The 17,385-nt window shown below is 35.5% G+C and overlaps 1 protein-coding gene across 1 annotated transcript in view; it reads right to left on the bottom strand.

Moving 5' to 3' along the window:
• The window catches only part of LOC118189905 (cytochrome P450 4V2-like), an 82,996-nt gene that overhangs the window by 45,808 nt on the left and 19,803 nt on the right, over positions 1-17,385 (bottom strand). The window contains exons 3-5 of the mRNA XM_035360617.2: positions 12,502-12,587; positions 7,000-7,190; positions 1,366-1,441 (exon numbers count right to left, since the gene is read on the bottom strand). Of these exons, the coding sequence (XP_035216508.2) occupies positions 1,366-1,441; positions 7,000-7,190; positions 12,502-12,587 (353 nt within the window). The remainder of the gene's footprint in view (positions 1-1,365; positions 1,442-6,999; positions 7,191-12,501; positions 12,588-17,385) is intronic.

Below are 17,385 nucleotides of genomic sequence, written 5' to 3' on the forward strand. Positions count from 1 at the left end.
GAAGACTTTCTAAGGAAAACTGCCTCTTATACACGTTACACATGAGGAAACCCACGATACGCCCACGCAACCATCCTGTTTGCGGGATTCGAAACTCGAACCGAACTACCAGTGTTCAGCGACTTTACCACTCGGCCGCTGGTTGACTCCTGGAAGGGATAGAAGGAGGGCGAAAAAATCTTCTATTCGGTTTCATTTCGTATTCACACCTCTCACATCTTAAATCAGATTTAAAAAATCTAAAATTCCACAAAATTAGGGAGGAAAAAAAACTTCTATCCGCATGGAAAATCAATGCACAAATGCAACATTGATAATACCAACAGCATATTTATCTAGAAAATCTGGACCTAATGTCATCCAAAATACGTGACTGATTCTAAACATCTCCCACCGACATTCCAGCCACACTAAATAAACAATAAAAATAGCCACACTAAATAAACAATATATAAACAAAACAATAAAAATTGAGCAAATACATCCAGATAACATCCATGTGCGATTCAGCAAATAAAATCCAGGTGAATGTAGCGACTAAACACAAAATCACTCACATACAGAAACGCTTAGTTAAATGGGTTGTCATACGAAACAAAGTCTCGCCAAGATCTCATGCTTAACATGCAAGACAAAATATCGCCAAATCTGGCGGACGAGGATCTGGCACTTCTGTATTCAAACTGAAGAACAACGATTTATACGTATGTTAAAGAATAAAGCACATAATTACTATCTTTTTGTAATATGGCATATTACATATAAAGCAGATAGAAATGCCACCAAAATTTTTCTCCCAGTTAATATGCGCATTTATTTAATTTTATTATTATTATTATTGCGTGAATTCGAAGCTAAAAGTTGTAAGGATCTTAAGTTTTACTAACGTTTATTTTATTTTGAAACTTTACTATCATCTCTTGTTTTCCACTTCCGGCCAGAATAAACGCGTGAATATGTTTATGCAAATTGTACTTGCTAACCTCCTATTTAAATTTAGTTAGTTAGTAGTTTTTTATATTTTTACGTTCAGACCACAAGGGGTTGGTCTTTATATCCCGAAGTGGGGGATCACCTGTAATATCGTGGAGAATAAAGGGTAATTAAACCCTTCTCATCTTGTCGTCTCTTATTCTCTCCATAAGACTTTGTAGTCAAACTCACTGTCTAGTCAGGACACGTCATGTTCGCCAAGCGGATTAGAAGAAATACTTTAGAAGTCCTGATAGAGTTTAGAAAAAGTACTTGTTATGGTCTTACACATATCCAATTCCAGATTTAATACAAAAAATTTGTTTATGTACATAAATCAGTTAAATTTACTTAAATTACTTAAAATAGACTCTAAACGAAGAAGTTACTCACTCTTCTCCAACTACGAGAATTTCAGAAATTTCATGAAATCTCTCTTGAGCACCAACCCGAATTCCCATTGCAGTACCTGAAATGTATATGGAATAGCTTTAGAATACGCAATAAAATAATTATAAAATAGGTGTTGAAATTTTATTAATTAAGAGTTTAAGAATCAAGAATAATTAAATAAATTTTAGATTGTATAAAAGCTCGATCCTGGAAAAATGTAAATTATTAATTAATAAGCATGTTTTTAGTTATTCTTAAGGAAATTGCAAGATGCCGTTTAATAATAATAACTGTAAACGATTTTTAAATAATTTACCAATCGAATTTTGAGAAAACATTTGCGATCGGGACAGTGATAATATGAGAAACTGCTTGAATAATTCGTGTGTTGAATTTTGTAACTTTCCTCTATTGCGTCATGCAACGTATTTTCACACACACTAACATAGAATAACTTCTGCATTTATCTTTAACAGGTATATGAAATAAGGTAAATTTTAAGAACCAAAAAATAAATTTTTCTCCTTCTCCATTCCGTATTCCATGTTGAGATGTGCTTCTTCCCGCAATTATTTAATTTTCGCCTCATAATGGTTCATAATTAATGGATACATAGTTTGGCTGAGATATTTCAGAACTTTCAGATGGAGAGCCCATTTCAGCTTTTGGATTAATCTTTGAAGATAATTTTCTATGGAATAAGAGATTGTAGAAGGAATTTTTGGATTCTGGTACATGCTACTTTCAGAAGTGATAAAAATCCAGGATGTATATTGTTGCTTTTTTTTTACTTCTGTTACGTTTAAGGGGTTCGTGCGGATTTGGATTTAATGACGACAGCACTTGAATATCGAAACACACTTTATTTACCAATAAGTATCAGGACAGCTCCAAAACCCTTTTATAGTCGTCGAAGATGTACTTTAAACACGCTGGAACAATCAGTTACACAGCCTTCAGGTTATCAGGCTATTACGGTGGAGACAGCTTCACTGCAAAGCAACAGAGTACAACTTCCGACTCTGCTTGGTCGTTCTCGGAACTTCACGTACTCTCCACGCTACAACTTGCGATGCACTCGACGACACACAGAGCACGGTTCCCTACTCTTCGGTTCAGTCGTTCCCGGAGCTAAATACGCTCTATCGACGATGCACTAACCGCGATACATTAAGAGACTCTTTCAGTGAACTTGACGACCCACTTGGCACTCGCTGCCCGGCTGTCAACTCGATCGACTCCGCAGGGATTGACTCGCTAGACGAGACACCAACTCGATACTGACTAACTCGCGTTCTAGACGAGGTAAACTAAATTGACTGCGGACCAGCAAGGTTTATATAGCTTTCGGCTTGTGTTCGAGAACATTCTGGGCTAAACCAGTAAGAATTCGTTTCAGAAGGTTCTCCAACCGTCCATGGTATATCGCCAATTTTGTCGCCAATTCGCGATTTCTCGCCAAATGTGGACACTCTGCCTTCTTTTGCCATTTTATGGCAACCCTAAAACTGCTTTGTGGGGAAGCCATCTTACCGCGCCTGTATATTTCGTAACAATATGTTCTTAAATTAGTTTGAATGGCGACATACCCGTTGTACTATAACGGTTTCAAGATAACACCTTAAGTAGTTTTGGCGATACTGCCCTTGACAGTAATAGTTTCAGGCCATTCAGTGCACAAATTTACCGACACTTTATATCATGTAATGATATAAATATATCGTAACATGAAATAAAGACATAAACCGAGACTTTATATCATGTAACGATCCACTTAACATGTAACAATGGCCTCTATACTTCAAAGGATGCATACGGTCTTACAACTGGGTAGATGTGTATTCGATCTTTATATGATACACCACTTCTTAATTCACTGGCATAAAGCCGTTTCAAAATTTCTTCATATCTTGTCTGATAGTAAGCCAAATGTAGAAATACTTCATTTGTTGTGTAGCCTTTTGTTCTTAAGAGCAATCAGCGTGAGGGATCTCGCGGATCACTTTAAAAACACACTTTGTTTTACAGGTTGGAAGCACGACTTACTGTATATTCTCTCCGCATATAATTTATTCCGAATGTGGCAGAACACTTTCATATATTCTATAAAATTTTGATGCTTTTCAGCCATTTCCCACACCTCGTAAAAGGTCTCGTCACTTTTTTAGAATGAGGCTATTTTGTCCCCCCACGACCTGATGATTATTCCTTCTTATCGAAGTAAGACAGAACCTATGTAGCTAATTTGCCTTTGTCACTTCTTGGTTATTTATTGTATTCATTATTCTTCCCCGCATCTACCTTTTGCCAACCTAAGCAATGTGTTTTCAACTTTTTTATTTTCTAGAATAGTGCAGCTTCCGACAGAGCTCCATATGCTCTTGAGCTTAACACCAGACGCTTACAAGTTTCTTTAAGACGGCTTATGTTACCAGAACTGGATGCATGTAATCCATCATTAAGGACCATTTCGATAATTTGCAAAGAGATTATCTCCTTCTCTCTGAAACAGGAATTTCTTTCAATTCCTACGTGACTCGTAAATAAATCCCCACGTGTTACCAAAATTTGAATTTCTCTGTGCACTATTTCTTCGAATACATTTTCTCCTTACCTGATATTTACAATTTTTTAATTCACCAAAATTATTGAAAATCCATCTTTAACCTGCATTGGTGACGCTACTACAGCTTCTATTTTGGCAGTTAATGTAAATAGATTAACATCAACTATAGACTTCGAGGTTTTTTACGTCATAGCTACGAAAAGTTTGATTCTCTTTCTTACCTGATTCTACCTAGTAGGACAAAATCAAGACAATTTAATTCTCCCGAGTCGCATGAAAACATACAGTAATATATTTTCTGTTGGAAGTGACTGAAACGGCAAGTTTCTCCGCATGAAGCTGTTTGAATTGTTCCAGTCGTTTTTTGACAGCTTAATCTAAAAGTGCTCAGTTTCATCGATCTTTTCTACTAATCAAGAGTATGCTACCTTATTTTTCCCGTTACTCGCCTTTTCACGTGATCAGTCATCATTAAATCTTTCATTCCCTTAAAATACTTAATCTCTAGCCCATTAATCCTTTCTTGGAAATAATTCCGGCTCTGAATAATCAGACTTTCGCCAGAGTTTTATGGGCGATGGAGATGATTTTAGTAAACGGAGGTTTTTCTGTTGGTTAGCATATATTCGTTTCAGTTCCTGGAAATTTCAAAGCAATAAACGACTGAGTTTATTAATCAGTAAGTTTAATAAATGGCTGGCAGTGTATAAAAAATTAATTTTTATCTCCTTTACAAGGTGGGGTAAAAAGATTACACTAAGAAAAGCTTAATATTTTTTGTCTTCTATATATTAAAAAATACCAAAACCTTACTGTCAAACTGGAATATTCAAAGTTATAAAACACGTCTTTTCGTGCAAACGTTTTTTAGGAAACTAGATCAGTATCAGTAGGAGGGTTAACAGAGACCACTGAATTGCTTTGTCTGTCTTTGATAGATGCACTGAAGTGGGAAGTGATCTATTTAATGACCTAAAGAAATGTTCTCTAACAAATCGGACGTAACCTTTATCTTTGGCTATGGTTTGCCTGAATGGTGTTGGAGGAGCGATCGTGTTTTAAATCTTCGAATTTATTGATCCAAAAGTTGTCAGCCAGACACCAATAACATTTGCTGCAGATCTTTCTCTTTGTGAGTTCTTCAAAATCAGGTATGGGTTAATATCAATTTTGTTTTCTGCATACACAAGAAAACAGCACGTAAAGCAAAATAGTCCCAGGTACCTATTGCGTGTTCATTGTCCTCTCAGCTCTTCGATTACATGCGAAGAAAACAAATTCCCATGCTGCTCTTGTATAACTTGTCGATATAGTGAAAAATTTCAAAAAGCATCTTCTTGGAAAGGAAATGGAAAGTTTTTCTCCCCGCTAGCGACACCCCTATTAATATTCAAAGTAATTTCTTTATTTTTTGAATGACATTTGGTTATTTTCTTTATTTCATAAACTTCTGTTTAAATTTTAATTTAACAGAAGATTTTTCTGTTTAAATTAAAATATTTAAAATGCGATTTAGATTTGTATAATTCTACAAAATTTGGATTTTATAGTTACAGTTAGTTTTGTTGCATTAACCTAATTTCCTATTAATATTTTTATCATAAAATGAAACTTCTTTAATTTTCACTGGAAATTAAAAATTCATTTTTACGCAAAGCATGGCATGGCTTGTGAGTCCCAAGAACATAATAATGGAAGATAAAGCAATAATAGAGTGTTCCTTATTATCTACAAAGAAGTTTTCGCTTCTGCCAAAGGCTCATTGTTGCCCACGTTTGTTAATGTTTCATTTGTATTTTGGCAAAGGAATTACTAAATCTAGAAATATTATCCATGAAGTTCTCGGCTGCCACAATTTGAATATTTCTTCTCACCAAGCCTCTCCTAACAATTGAAAGATCTGATTTTGTTTACCAGATTATGGGCAACATGCGAGTGCTATCAGCTGAAGAAAGGGATGCTTTCGGGGAAGAGATTCTAAGGGAACACGGCTAGTATCCACATTACACACGGGATAAAAACGCCCATGCAGCTCTCTCGTTCACCGGAACTGGAGCCAAATCGAACAACTAGCATGCAGCCTTACTTAGTTTAGTAATTTTATCTACTTTGGCGGAAATAACTGAACATTAAAGGCGTTCATAGGGGTGTAATATCTGAATAATCGTCTAAATCACTGACACAAAATTCCTTTTCATCTGAATCAGAATCGGAATCTCTGCTGACAGTCTGAATCATTGATTCACCCACCAAACTCTTTTAGGTCGTCTTTGTTCCAATAAGAATGTTCAAGTTTTTCTACGTGGTTATAGTGCGCTTGTCATTCTTCAGAAAAGACTCTGTCCAAAGCTTTATGCAATAAATTTTTCAAATTTACTACAGTTTGGCGTTGTAAATTTGAAGGAAGCTTTCCCAATATCCATTTTTTTAAAAAATTTTCATAGTTCATTTCTACATTGTAAGCCCCGCTTTGAGCTGATGCTTTGCATACAAGTTGAGCACCTGGAACAAATCGTGTGGAACAACCAGCATGCACAACAATCAGTCTACATTTTGAATTAGCATACATTTGCGTTCCCATAATAGTGTCATCTTGCCTATATTTCTTGAACGTTAAGTTACTGTCGATCCATGTTTCGTCGACGTAAACCGATGTGGCGTTCACTTTTCTTGACACTTTTCTATGTAATTACGTCCTTTGAACATTTAATTCTCAAGCTGAATATCGTAAATTTCAACTTTATAAAGTTAAAGTTAAAATTCACGACATTTTTACCTTTTTATAGGGTACTTTTGTATTCTATTTTTACTGACAGAAATTAGTAGCATCACATTTGTAAACTAATATCTGAAATTTGCGTTAGGGCTTGATAACTATCTAAATCCAGGAGGTAAAAATCTAGATCCTCAAAAGACTGCATTCCTGGAAATCTTATTTACCCTTCATATAAACAGAAAGAGTTTACTTATATTACTTTTAAACTGATTATGCAAGTATTAAACCTTGTCATAAATTCATATTATTCATTGAAACTGAATTTCTTATTCATGTATTAAGGAGTACTTACGAAAGATAATATCCACTGCACAGGCAATGATCATATCTTCAGCGTGAATCCATGGTTCGTTTACTTTTTCCTTCAGTTTTCCCACAAGCACCAGCGAATATTCATTGAATATGGGAATTAGTTTGCTCAAGTTTCTCATATGAACGCATGGTTGAATTAATTTTCTTCTATTTCGCCATTTTTTGCCATTGCTGAAAGTAATGAACAAAATAAATCAGCCTTCGGATATATCAGTTTTAATCACAGATTTCACTTTCTCTTATGACATGAGTATTTAAACGAACTTTCTAAATCAGTTTACAAAATGCGCCCTATATTACAGCATTATTGAATAAATATTTTGCAACTGCTGTGTAAACTAATGAGGGTTTCAATGTTGTTCGTTATTAATAAATGATGTAATAAATGCTTTTCTGTGATTTTATCTTAGAATTCTATAATTTTAATACTTTAGAATAATTCTTAATCTAATAATCCTTAAATATATTCAAATTACTTAATACATTCATACAAAAAAGGAAGAAAAGAAAAGACAAAGAAGATTAATTAAATTCAAACAAATAAATTTGTAACAAGTTTTTATTTTTAATCAATAATTTAATCACCCTCGTTATCAGCAACCTTTTGCCATCTAGTATGCCGATTTCAATCCCAGACCGATAAAAGTCAATTGGTTTTTGAGTAAAATATCTCGAAATGGCGTTTTGGACATCATCCAAATTTTCAAATTTTCTGTCACTAAGAACATGTTGTAGGGATCGGAATAAATGGAAATCCGAGGGTGCGATGTCGGGCGAATATGATATCGGGCGTGAGGCAGTACCTCCCACCCCAAGTCACTATATTTTTCTTGTGTTCGTGCACAGTATGGTCTTGCATTGTCGTGTTACAGAATGACTTTGCATGTAATGGATAGGTTGACTTTGTTCTTTTCGGACAGTTTATGGGGAACTGAAACACCTGCTTTGCTTATTTTTCCATTCTGCTTTAAGTGTTCTTTGATGGTTGACCAAGGCTGTTTAAGATTCTTCGAGACGGATTTGCTTCCACTTCTGCCCTTAGCATGTTGTTGTCGACATGCGCAGAATGGACATTACTTTCCGGTCCCCTTATTACATCCGATTAGCTGGGGTTATAGATAGAACAACATTAGGTTTATCTCAAATAACGAAGAATGCGAGGGCAAGTTAAAAACCATGGGAAAGAGCAATACCCATACTAAAATTAACAGAAAAATACTATATCCATTTAATAGGAAAATGCTATTCAAAATTTATTTCCTATTTAAAGCAATTTAATCTGCAAAATATTTTAATTTTATTACACAAATTAAATGAGCATTGGAAAATAAAAAGAATATGGAAAAAAAAAATCTTCTAAATCGTGGAAGACATTAGAAATTAAGTTATAAATGCCAATAAAGAAAAATATTACAAAAGAACTCGTGAAAGACAATAGAAATTACGTTATAAATGCCATAATATCATTAAAAATTAAGTTATAAATGATATTAAAGAAACAAAATAGAAAAGAACTTGAACATTGCCATTAAGGCCAAACTCCTTTCAAAACAATTAAAATTTTTCTCTGCTTAACGATGTATGTAGATTAATATTCTGGAATGCGTATAATTAACTAATTCACATAGTGTTGCGGATATAAGCAAATTCCAAATAATATGATTGCAAATGCTATTATTACTAAAGCCTAGACTTTTTTCTTTCCATTTTTGTATCTTCTGTAGATTTGCGTTAGGCTGACGGTGTTTTGCAATAAGCCAATAACTTCAATTAGTTAAGGCTTGGCTAATCTACCTCTAGATAATATCGGGAAGCGATTGTAAATTCATAAATACGATTTTTATTGACTGAGCATTATAGTTTATTAAAAGTTTTTTCCGTAGGTAATTAGCAATTCCATTTATAAAAATAAAGAATTTACGTAAGTTTTGTTATGAAATTTAACATAACGATTTAAAATTTAAACTAAAAAAAGTACTTTTGAATTTTGCTGTTTTTTGTGTGTATTTAAAATCATAAAAGCTTTATTTATGTTTTACTAACGAAAATTTTGAATTCACTTCTTTTCTTTCTGCCTCTTTCCATTACTAGGTTCACTCATTTCAGAATTTATGTAAATTCGAATGGCAACAGTTTTACTGTAAAGTTCAGAATTTTACGAGTTTGCTCTCTCTACAGAAAAATTAATGCTGGGGTCCCGCAGGTCTCCGTTATTCTACCTGTTCTCTACATATTGGTACGAAATGTCAAGGCGCGGTGGGATAGCTTCCCCGCAAAGCAGCTTTAGGGTTGCCATAAAATGTCAAAGGAAGGCAGTGTTGCCACATTTGGCGAGAAATCGTCCATTTGGCGACAAAATTGGCGCTATGCCATGGACGGATGAAGAACCTTCTGGAACGAATTCTTACCGGTTTAGCCCAGAATGTTCTCGAACACAAGCCGAAAGCTATATAAACCCTGCTAGTCCGCAGTCAGTGAGTATTGAGAGTGTGTCTCGTCGAGAGGGCGAGTCAGAGTGCCTCGTCTGGAGTGCGAGATAGTTAGTATCGAGTTGGTGTCTCGTCTAGCGAATCATGTAGCCTGGAGAGTCTCGAGAGTACGTGGAGTTCCGAGAACGACCAAGCAGATTCGGGAGCTGCACTTTGGTGCTTTGCAGTAAAGCTGTCTCCACCGTGATAGCCTGATAACCTGAAGGCTGTGTCGCTGATCGTGTCAGCGTGTTTATAGTAGCTCATCGACGACTGTAAAACGTGTTTTGGAGTCCTGACAATACTGGCCAATAAAAGCGTGTTTCGATACTTCATCAAGTAGTATTGGCATTAATCACTCCAAATCCTCACGAACCCCGTACGAACGGGAAGAAAGGAAATAACATAACAACTGGTGTCAGAAAAGAAAAAATCGTAACAATATTTTATGTTTCCGACTTTCCAAAATTTGATTATTACAATTCTATGTTGGCATACTACGCAGACGATACTGCCTTGGCAGTAAAGTCTGCTAACATCAGTTTTGCTATTCAAAAACTTCAGCAACATATCCCCTCCTTTGAAGACTAGTGCAAGCTCTGGAAAGTGTGTATAAATGCCCAGAAATCCCAGCTCTTATATAAAGAAGAAAACGGAATGCATCAGTTAAGACGCATTTGTTACTCTTCAGTGAACCTGTACCGGTTGTTAAGGAGGCCGAATACTTAGGCGTGATGCTCAATCATAAACTTACATGATCTCCTCACATTTTAAATGTCAGAAATAAGGCCATGTAGATTCTTAAATAATGCCTCTATTCTATCATAGGCAAATATTCAAAATTGAATTTTGCAAAAAAGAGACTGATTTACTTAGCTATTATCCGACCTATTATGACTTATGATTCTCCGGCGTGGGCAGCAGCCGCTGATTCGGACCTACATAAACTGCAAGTTCTGCAAAATAGATTCCTACGTATTATCACCAATTCTCATTTTTACGTACGGAATAATCTCTTCCACCAAGACTTGAGGATTTAACTTGTAAAAGATGTACTCCGCAAAATTAACAAATAATTCTTCACTCATGCACAGGATTGCGAGCACTTAAATTACTTTAAATACACTTCACTGCGAAGTTTTAAGTGAAGATAAATATCTCAGGCCGTATGCTACTTTCCTGTTAAGTACTAATCAGAACTTTCCCACTTAAATTTCAATTTCTCATTCTAAAATATCTATTTACGACTTACTCAAAAATAAAGCAGCAACTTGCTGAGCTCCGACGTGGTTGAGTGACCACCGCACATAACTCTTTCGCCATGTAAATTGTACTATGCAGACAGTTGCTGAACTTTGTGCGCTAAATGTGTATATGAATTCTTCTACTATCATCATTCTGCTTTATTCATATAAAATTATTCTTTTTTTTTTTTTTTTTTTTTTTTTTTGTTATTGTTGTTTCACTACTGAACGACCGCCTTCAAGCATCATGTGACTACTTCATCTCAATTACTGTGAATTGTTCTGCCATTTACCCTAGACTTAGAATAGTGCATTCTAATATCAATGCATTAAGACTTAATTTGTATTATGTAAAATTACTATTTATGATATTTTTAATCTCTCAAATGCATAAAAATGGCATTTGCAGCATCAAACTTTGAAATGCTATGCAGCCTATGCAATGTGATAGCCATGTCTAAGTGGCAAAATGGTTACGCCCCCTTCGATCCTGTCCTCCTGGAGTTACTGTGCTGCACTCATTCCACTTGAAGCGCCCTTTTATGGCACACGAAGTTCTGACAGCCGGAACACAGCACGAACTTTTCATACTAATCTCGGCATGCAGCGGAAGTTGGAGTAAGTGAACATTTGGCAATGTGTTCCACTGCCCTGTCGACTGAAGAAAATGTCGCATGTTGGCGACAATAATGCTGGTCACGCTGTGAGTTTTGCAGATTGAGTAACGTCCTGTTTTCGTAAGTATGCTTTTGAAATTCTGTCGCGGTCTAAGTAATCTTGTGATTTCTAGTCAATTTAGATTAAAACTGTTGAAATTATACCCTTCGTGAAATGAAGCTTTGAATCTGAAACCAAGTCCAGATTGACTTGTAAATTTGCATTTGATTATTTTAATTTAAGCACTCACAAGAGGGGAAGTAGAATAAATTTAAAAGTTTTTAAATTCTGTTTATTTAATTGTTAGATATTCTGATGGTGACAATTCACAAACAGATGTAACACCTTATCGATACTTTATTGATATAGCTAAGTTATTTGGAACCTGTTTACATTCACGTTTCTCGTAATTAATGTACGTCAATTCCTTGCCCTGCATTGGCCACACGCTTTCGAATTTTCGTCCTTGGAATATGGTTGCTAGAATTAGACGACTTGTAACTGTTTTAATACTTATTTTTAATTGAACTAGTATGTTATCAGATTATTATTTGATGTTTATGAATGGATATTTAATTTTTATATATTTACAATTTGATTTATATGAACTTTGAGTAGTTGAATTTACTAAAGAAATATTTAAAAAAAGAAGTTGAATTTCTTAAAGAAATATAAAAAAAAGAAACTTCTAATTTTGGTGCCATTCATTTAATGTCCAATAAACAGAACCCATAGCAGATTTTATAGCTTAGGTGCTTTAATATAATTAAAATTTAATAAATGGTCATTAAGTTAAATAATATTATTATAATTAACGATTTGTTTATTATTTTAATGAGTTGGTATTATACGTTTCTCATTTCTTTCTGCAGCTGATATTTATCTTACTTTATCAAGAACCTATTTACTCCAGCAAGTGAATTCGGTGTGCATTTAAAATGTTATTTTGTAAAAACAAAGGCAAAAGACGAAATTATTGTCTTAATGATGATACATCTATCGTACGTATTTCAGGGAAAATGAAATCCCTTGCATATAATATATTTATATCAGTTTTAAGAGTTTACATGATGTATTGGTATAATCAGGTTTATCAAGTAATATGAAATTAACCTGGTAACTAAACCAGTTCCCATAATAGGTTCAAAAGCAACGTAATCCTTAGATTTGTCATCAGCAACTCGGCTGTTAATCACCTCCTATAAAAAACAAAAATAAACATAAAGTTTAATACTTGTGTTGAAATTATCTTTGTTTGTATCGCTATTGATCACATTTCATACAGTATTAGTGTGTGAAACTACATATATGAGATCTGGCAAACATTGTACTATAAATAAAGTATAAATAAATAGACAGTATAAATAAAATATTTTTAAGCCACCTGAAATAATCGTTGATGAAGCAAACGGCCGTGAAATAGGTTTCAAATAGGAAGAAACTTTCGAAGTAAATTAATGATTTACTTTCAATTCTTATTTTTCCTTCTATATAATTCAGGAATGTGTGTTTGTCTTCAGGTAGGAAACCAAGAAAAGATTTTCATCTGATTTACTTTAGCGTTATTTACATTTGTTGATTATTTGGTTTTAGCAGAACTAAATTGAAAAGTCAGGAGAAGATATAATGATCTTTAAGTGTAAAATAATATAAAAGCATATGTGTGAAGAATAAAACACTAACAAAAAAGAAAATCTGAAAGGTTTCCTGTTTTAAATTACGTCCAAAGGAGCGTTTCTTTTAACATTTTGTGTGTTACCTTTATGTATAAAATTTCATGTTCTTCGCACTTAAACCATAAAATTCAGTTCAAGAGCAATATCGCAAAATAATTTTAAATTGAGCCTATCATTAGAATTTCCGATACACAGTCTCATGAGCTGGAGATAATATTTTTTTCTGTACAACGTTGTCATGGCTCGCTTCGAAATCCTTGAGTTTGTAAATCAAACATTCGTTAAGTTTCGCAAAATATGAGATCGATAATAAAACAAATTCGAAATTTCAAATTTGGGCTTCTACATGCCCATATTCGCAGTATGATTACGTCGTTCAAAATTCGATGGCTCCATGTACCGTTGTTTTATCACAATGCGAGAAATATACATACATTTATGCAGATTTTTCATTATTTACAAGGGGGGATCAAATGAAAAGGTACGAAACGACACGGCGGGTACAAATGTAGACTTTATTCAAAATATACACCATAGGCCTGAGCACAACGATCCCACTGATGAACAAGCCGCAGGATTCCTTGTTCCCAGAATTCCTGTGGCAGTGACGAGACCCAGTCCTTCACAGCGTCCTTGAGTACGTCGTCTGAGTTGAAGCGATTCTCTTTCAAGTGTTTCTTCAGTGGACCAAACACATGGAAATCGCAGGGCGACATGTCCGGACTGTAGGATGGAGGGTCCACTTGAAATTGGCCAGTTCCATGTGTATGACTCTGGAGACGTGTGGACGCGCGTTATCATGGAGCAGAACCACACCCTCTGTGAGCAGCCCCGGTCTTTTGTTCTTGATGGACCTGCGTAGGCGTCGGAGTGTCTCACAGTACACATCAGAGTTAATGGTTTTTCTGTGCTCGAGGAATTCCACAACTAGCGACCTTGAACGTCGAAAAAGACGGTTAGCAACACCTTGCCTGCTGACGGCACAGCTTTTAACTTTTTAGAGGGAGGTGACGACGCTTGCTTCCACTGTATGCTGTTCCGCTTTGTCTCTGGCTCGTGGTGATGGCACAAGGTCTCATCACCTGTGACAATCCGCTCCATGAAAGTGGGGTCTTCCTGATACCGAAACAGATGTTGCAGTAAGCCCCATACGCAGTTCCTTTTGCTGGTCGGGGAGCTGCTTCGGAGCCCAAGCGGCACACACCTTCCGACATCGCAACCTGTCGTGAACAATTGTCCACACGGTTACATAGCTGACATCCACCTTCACCGCCAATCTTCGCAATGTGACACGCCGATCACTTCTCACTAGGTCATCCACCTTGTCGATGAGATCGCTCATAATGACAGTGTTTGCCTGGCCTGGTCTCGGGTCATCACCCACACTCTCACGGCCTGCACGAAAGCGGGCACTCCATTTTCTGACAGACTTGTCAGAGACACATTTCTCACCATAAACTGTCACCATCCGGCGATGAATAGCTGCTGGTTTCTCACCTTCCGCTGTCAGAAATCGGATAACATATTGCTGCTCCTCAGTCGTCGAATTTTGCAACGCGATCTCCATCCTGTCCTCATGCGGACTGCCACCTCATTTGGACGCGCATGCTCCGATCCCAGTCAGAGACTCCAATCGCGTCCAGAGATGTCTCGCTACGTTCTCCCATGGCAGAATATGCAAATTTTTAAATGTTACGTTTTTACGTCGTTTCGTACCTTTTCATTTGATCACCCCTTGTAATTTTTTCAAATATAATGCAAGACTCTAACATTTGTTGGCAACAGTTTGAAAAGTGAAACGGACATTTATAGTGAACCAACGCAAAATCGCAAAACGAAAACAATAGTCCTTCAGGGACAAAGCCCCTTTGGACTAAAGAAGGATGACTGCCGTCGAAAATTATAATAGCTTTTTTTATTTTAACTGTCTGAACAGAACATTCACTCAATTGGTGCTCACAATTTAATCACCACTTGCGGCTGAGTAACTTAAACACAAAATAGTATGCACAATTAGAATGAATTAACTTTTAACTACACGATTGACTCCTAGTTAAGTCTAAATCAGCTTTATTGGTTGCACACAACAAAACCACGTCTAGAATATCAATATAAATTAAATTAAGTCGCTAGCACAAAATATTCAGCAATAGAGGTAACACGCTGCATAAGCATGCATAGCCTATGCTAATCGGGGCAATAAATTGGAACTATTCTCTACAGGGTTTTTTTTTTTTTTTTTTTTTTTTTTTTTTTTTTTTTTTTTCTGTTACAGATCGAATTAAAAAGAAACCTCCTTTCACAAATTTTTCGTTTCTGAAGACCGCTTTTCATCCTCTAAGTTTCTTAACAGAAAGTATTTCCTTCCTTCCTATATAAAAGGGGGACCGAAAAGTAATGTCGTTTCTGCGCATGTCAACATTGACATGCTAAAGGCAGAAGTGAAAGCAAATCCATGTCAAACACTCTTAACCAACCTTGGTAGACCATCCAAGATCATTTAAAGCAGAATAGAAAAATAAGCAAAGCAGGTGTTTGAGTCCCCCATAATCTGTCCGAAAAGAGCAAAGCCAACCTATCCATCACATGCAAAGTATTGCTTCAACGACACCATACAGAACCGTTTTTTGATCGCTTGTTTAGTGGAGACAAAAAAAAAATAAGTCCTGTATGATAATCCCAAACTCAAAAGGCAGTTTTACAAGGGGTTTACATCCCGAAAAGGCGCTTCTGGGTGTTTGATGGACTGTAAACAATTGGATGGACTGAACTAATCTTTAATCGAAAAATATCAATTGTCAACAGAAAAGCGTCATTCTGCAACACGATCGCACTGTGCAAGACGAACACTGGAAAAAAATAATTAATTGGGGTTTGAGGTACTGTCATACTCACCCACCATACTCAGCCGATATCGCAGCATTGGATTTCCATTTATTCGGATCCCTACAACATTTTCTTAATGGCAAAAAATTTGAAAATTTGGATGATGTCCAAAATGTCCTCTCGAGATATTTTACTCAAAAACCAATTGATTTTTATCGGTCCGGGATTGAAAATTTACACATTAGATGGCAAAAGTTTATTGATAAAGAGGGTGATTATATTATTGATTAAAAATAAAAACTTGTTAAAAATGCATTCGTTTGAATTTAATGTAAGAAAGCGACATTACTTTCCGGTCCTCCTATTATTAATGTAAGTTGGATTAACTCATTTTTGGACAAGACGTGATTATTAGTTTAAAATTTACATCGATATTTAACTTGAAAACTGATGAGAGAAAACCAGTAAAAACTCTTAAATCTAAGAAAAAAAAAGAGAGAGAGAAAATGGTAAACCGATAAAAAAAGACTAAAATTTAATTTGATATTGTCATACTTGTACGAATAATAGTTAACGTAGTGGAAGGAGATAAGAAAGAGATATTATTGTTTGGAGAAGGAATCCTCTTCCATAAAAGCACGGTAATTGTCTTTCTGGGCCATATTTTATGTACTATAGCCAATCAACTCTGCTACTGAACCTCCGTCTCTTTCATTTACTTCAATGTGATTTGTTTTGTTTACGTTTCAGAATGTTTTTAAAGTAAATATGGAATCGTCGCTTAAAATACTTACGTTGTAGCTTGCTACTTAGTTATTAGGGTGATAGTAATGAACAAAATTTTGCATCTTATCCCATTTTGATAGTTTCATGGTTCCAAGAGCTGGATTAGTCTTCTCTTCCTTTCTCTTTCTACAGAGGCCTTTAATTGCTACTCCTTTATGTTGTTTAAATTCTTTCGAGATGAGCTCATTTTAAGGTCCTTTAAAAATTCTTGCAGGCGTTTTTTGTTACCTACCAAACCCAGAGTTTTTCTTAAATATACAATTACTGATTTAAAAAACAGAATCATGTTAAATAGTTCTACAAAAACTCATCAAAATCTGTGTCTGCAACACAATCTTGCCATAATTTCATATAGACCGAACTCGTGGTCTTGTAAATAGTAGTCTTTTATATATTGTTTTTCTTTCCGTCTTAAGGTCATCCTCTATATCTGAATGTTGATAACTTTTTCTCAAAGCCCGAACTTTTCTTTTTAGAGTGTCAAAATCTGGATTCCACCAGTTGATTTTTTTCTCTTTATTTTTAACGACAATAATATAACTCTCAAAACATCTAATCATCCTTAGAGACATTAAGTAAACTGGAAGCAGGAAAGATGAGAAATGAGCAACCGCCATCGCCGAGAATCGAACCGCGAATCTCTTGAATACGCGCGCAGTGTGCAGTTCGGTAAATTAGTGCCACGCAACGAAGGCGTGCCAAGAAGGCT

Source organism: Stegodyphus dumicola, chromosome 2 (assembly GCF_044657685.1).
Source record: "Stegodyphus dumicola isolate Sdum_Otavi_A_Nest chromosome 2, ASM4465768v1".
NCBI classification, from domain to species: domain Eukaryota; kingdom Metazoa; phylum Arthropoda; class Arachnida; order Araneae; family Eresidae; genus Stegodyphus; species Stegodyphus dumicola.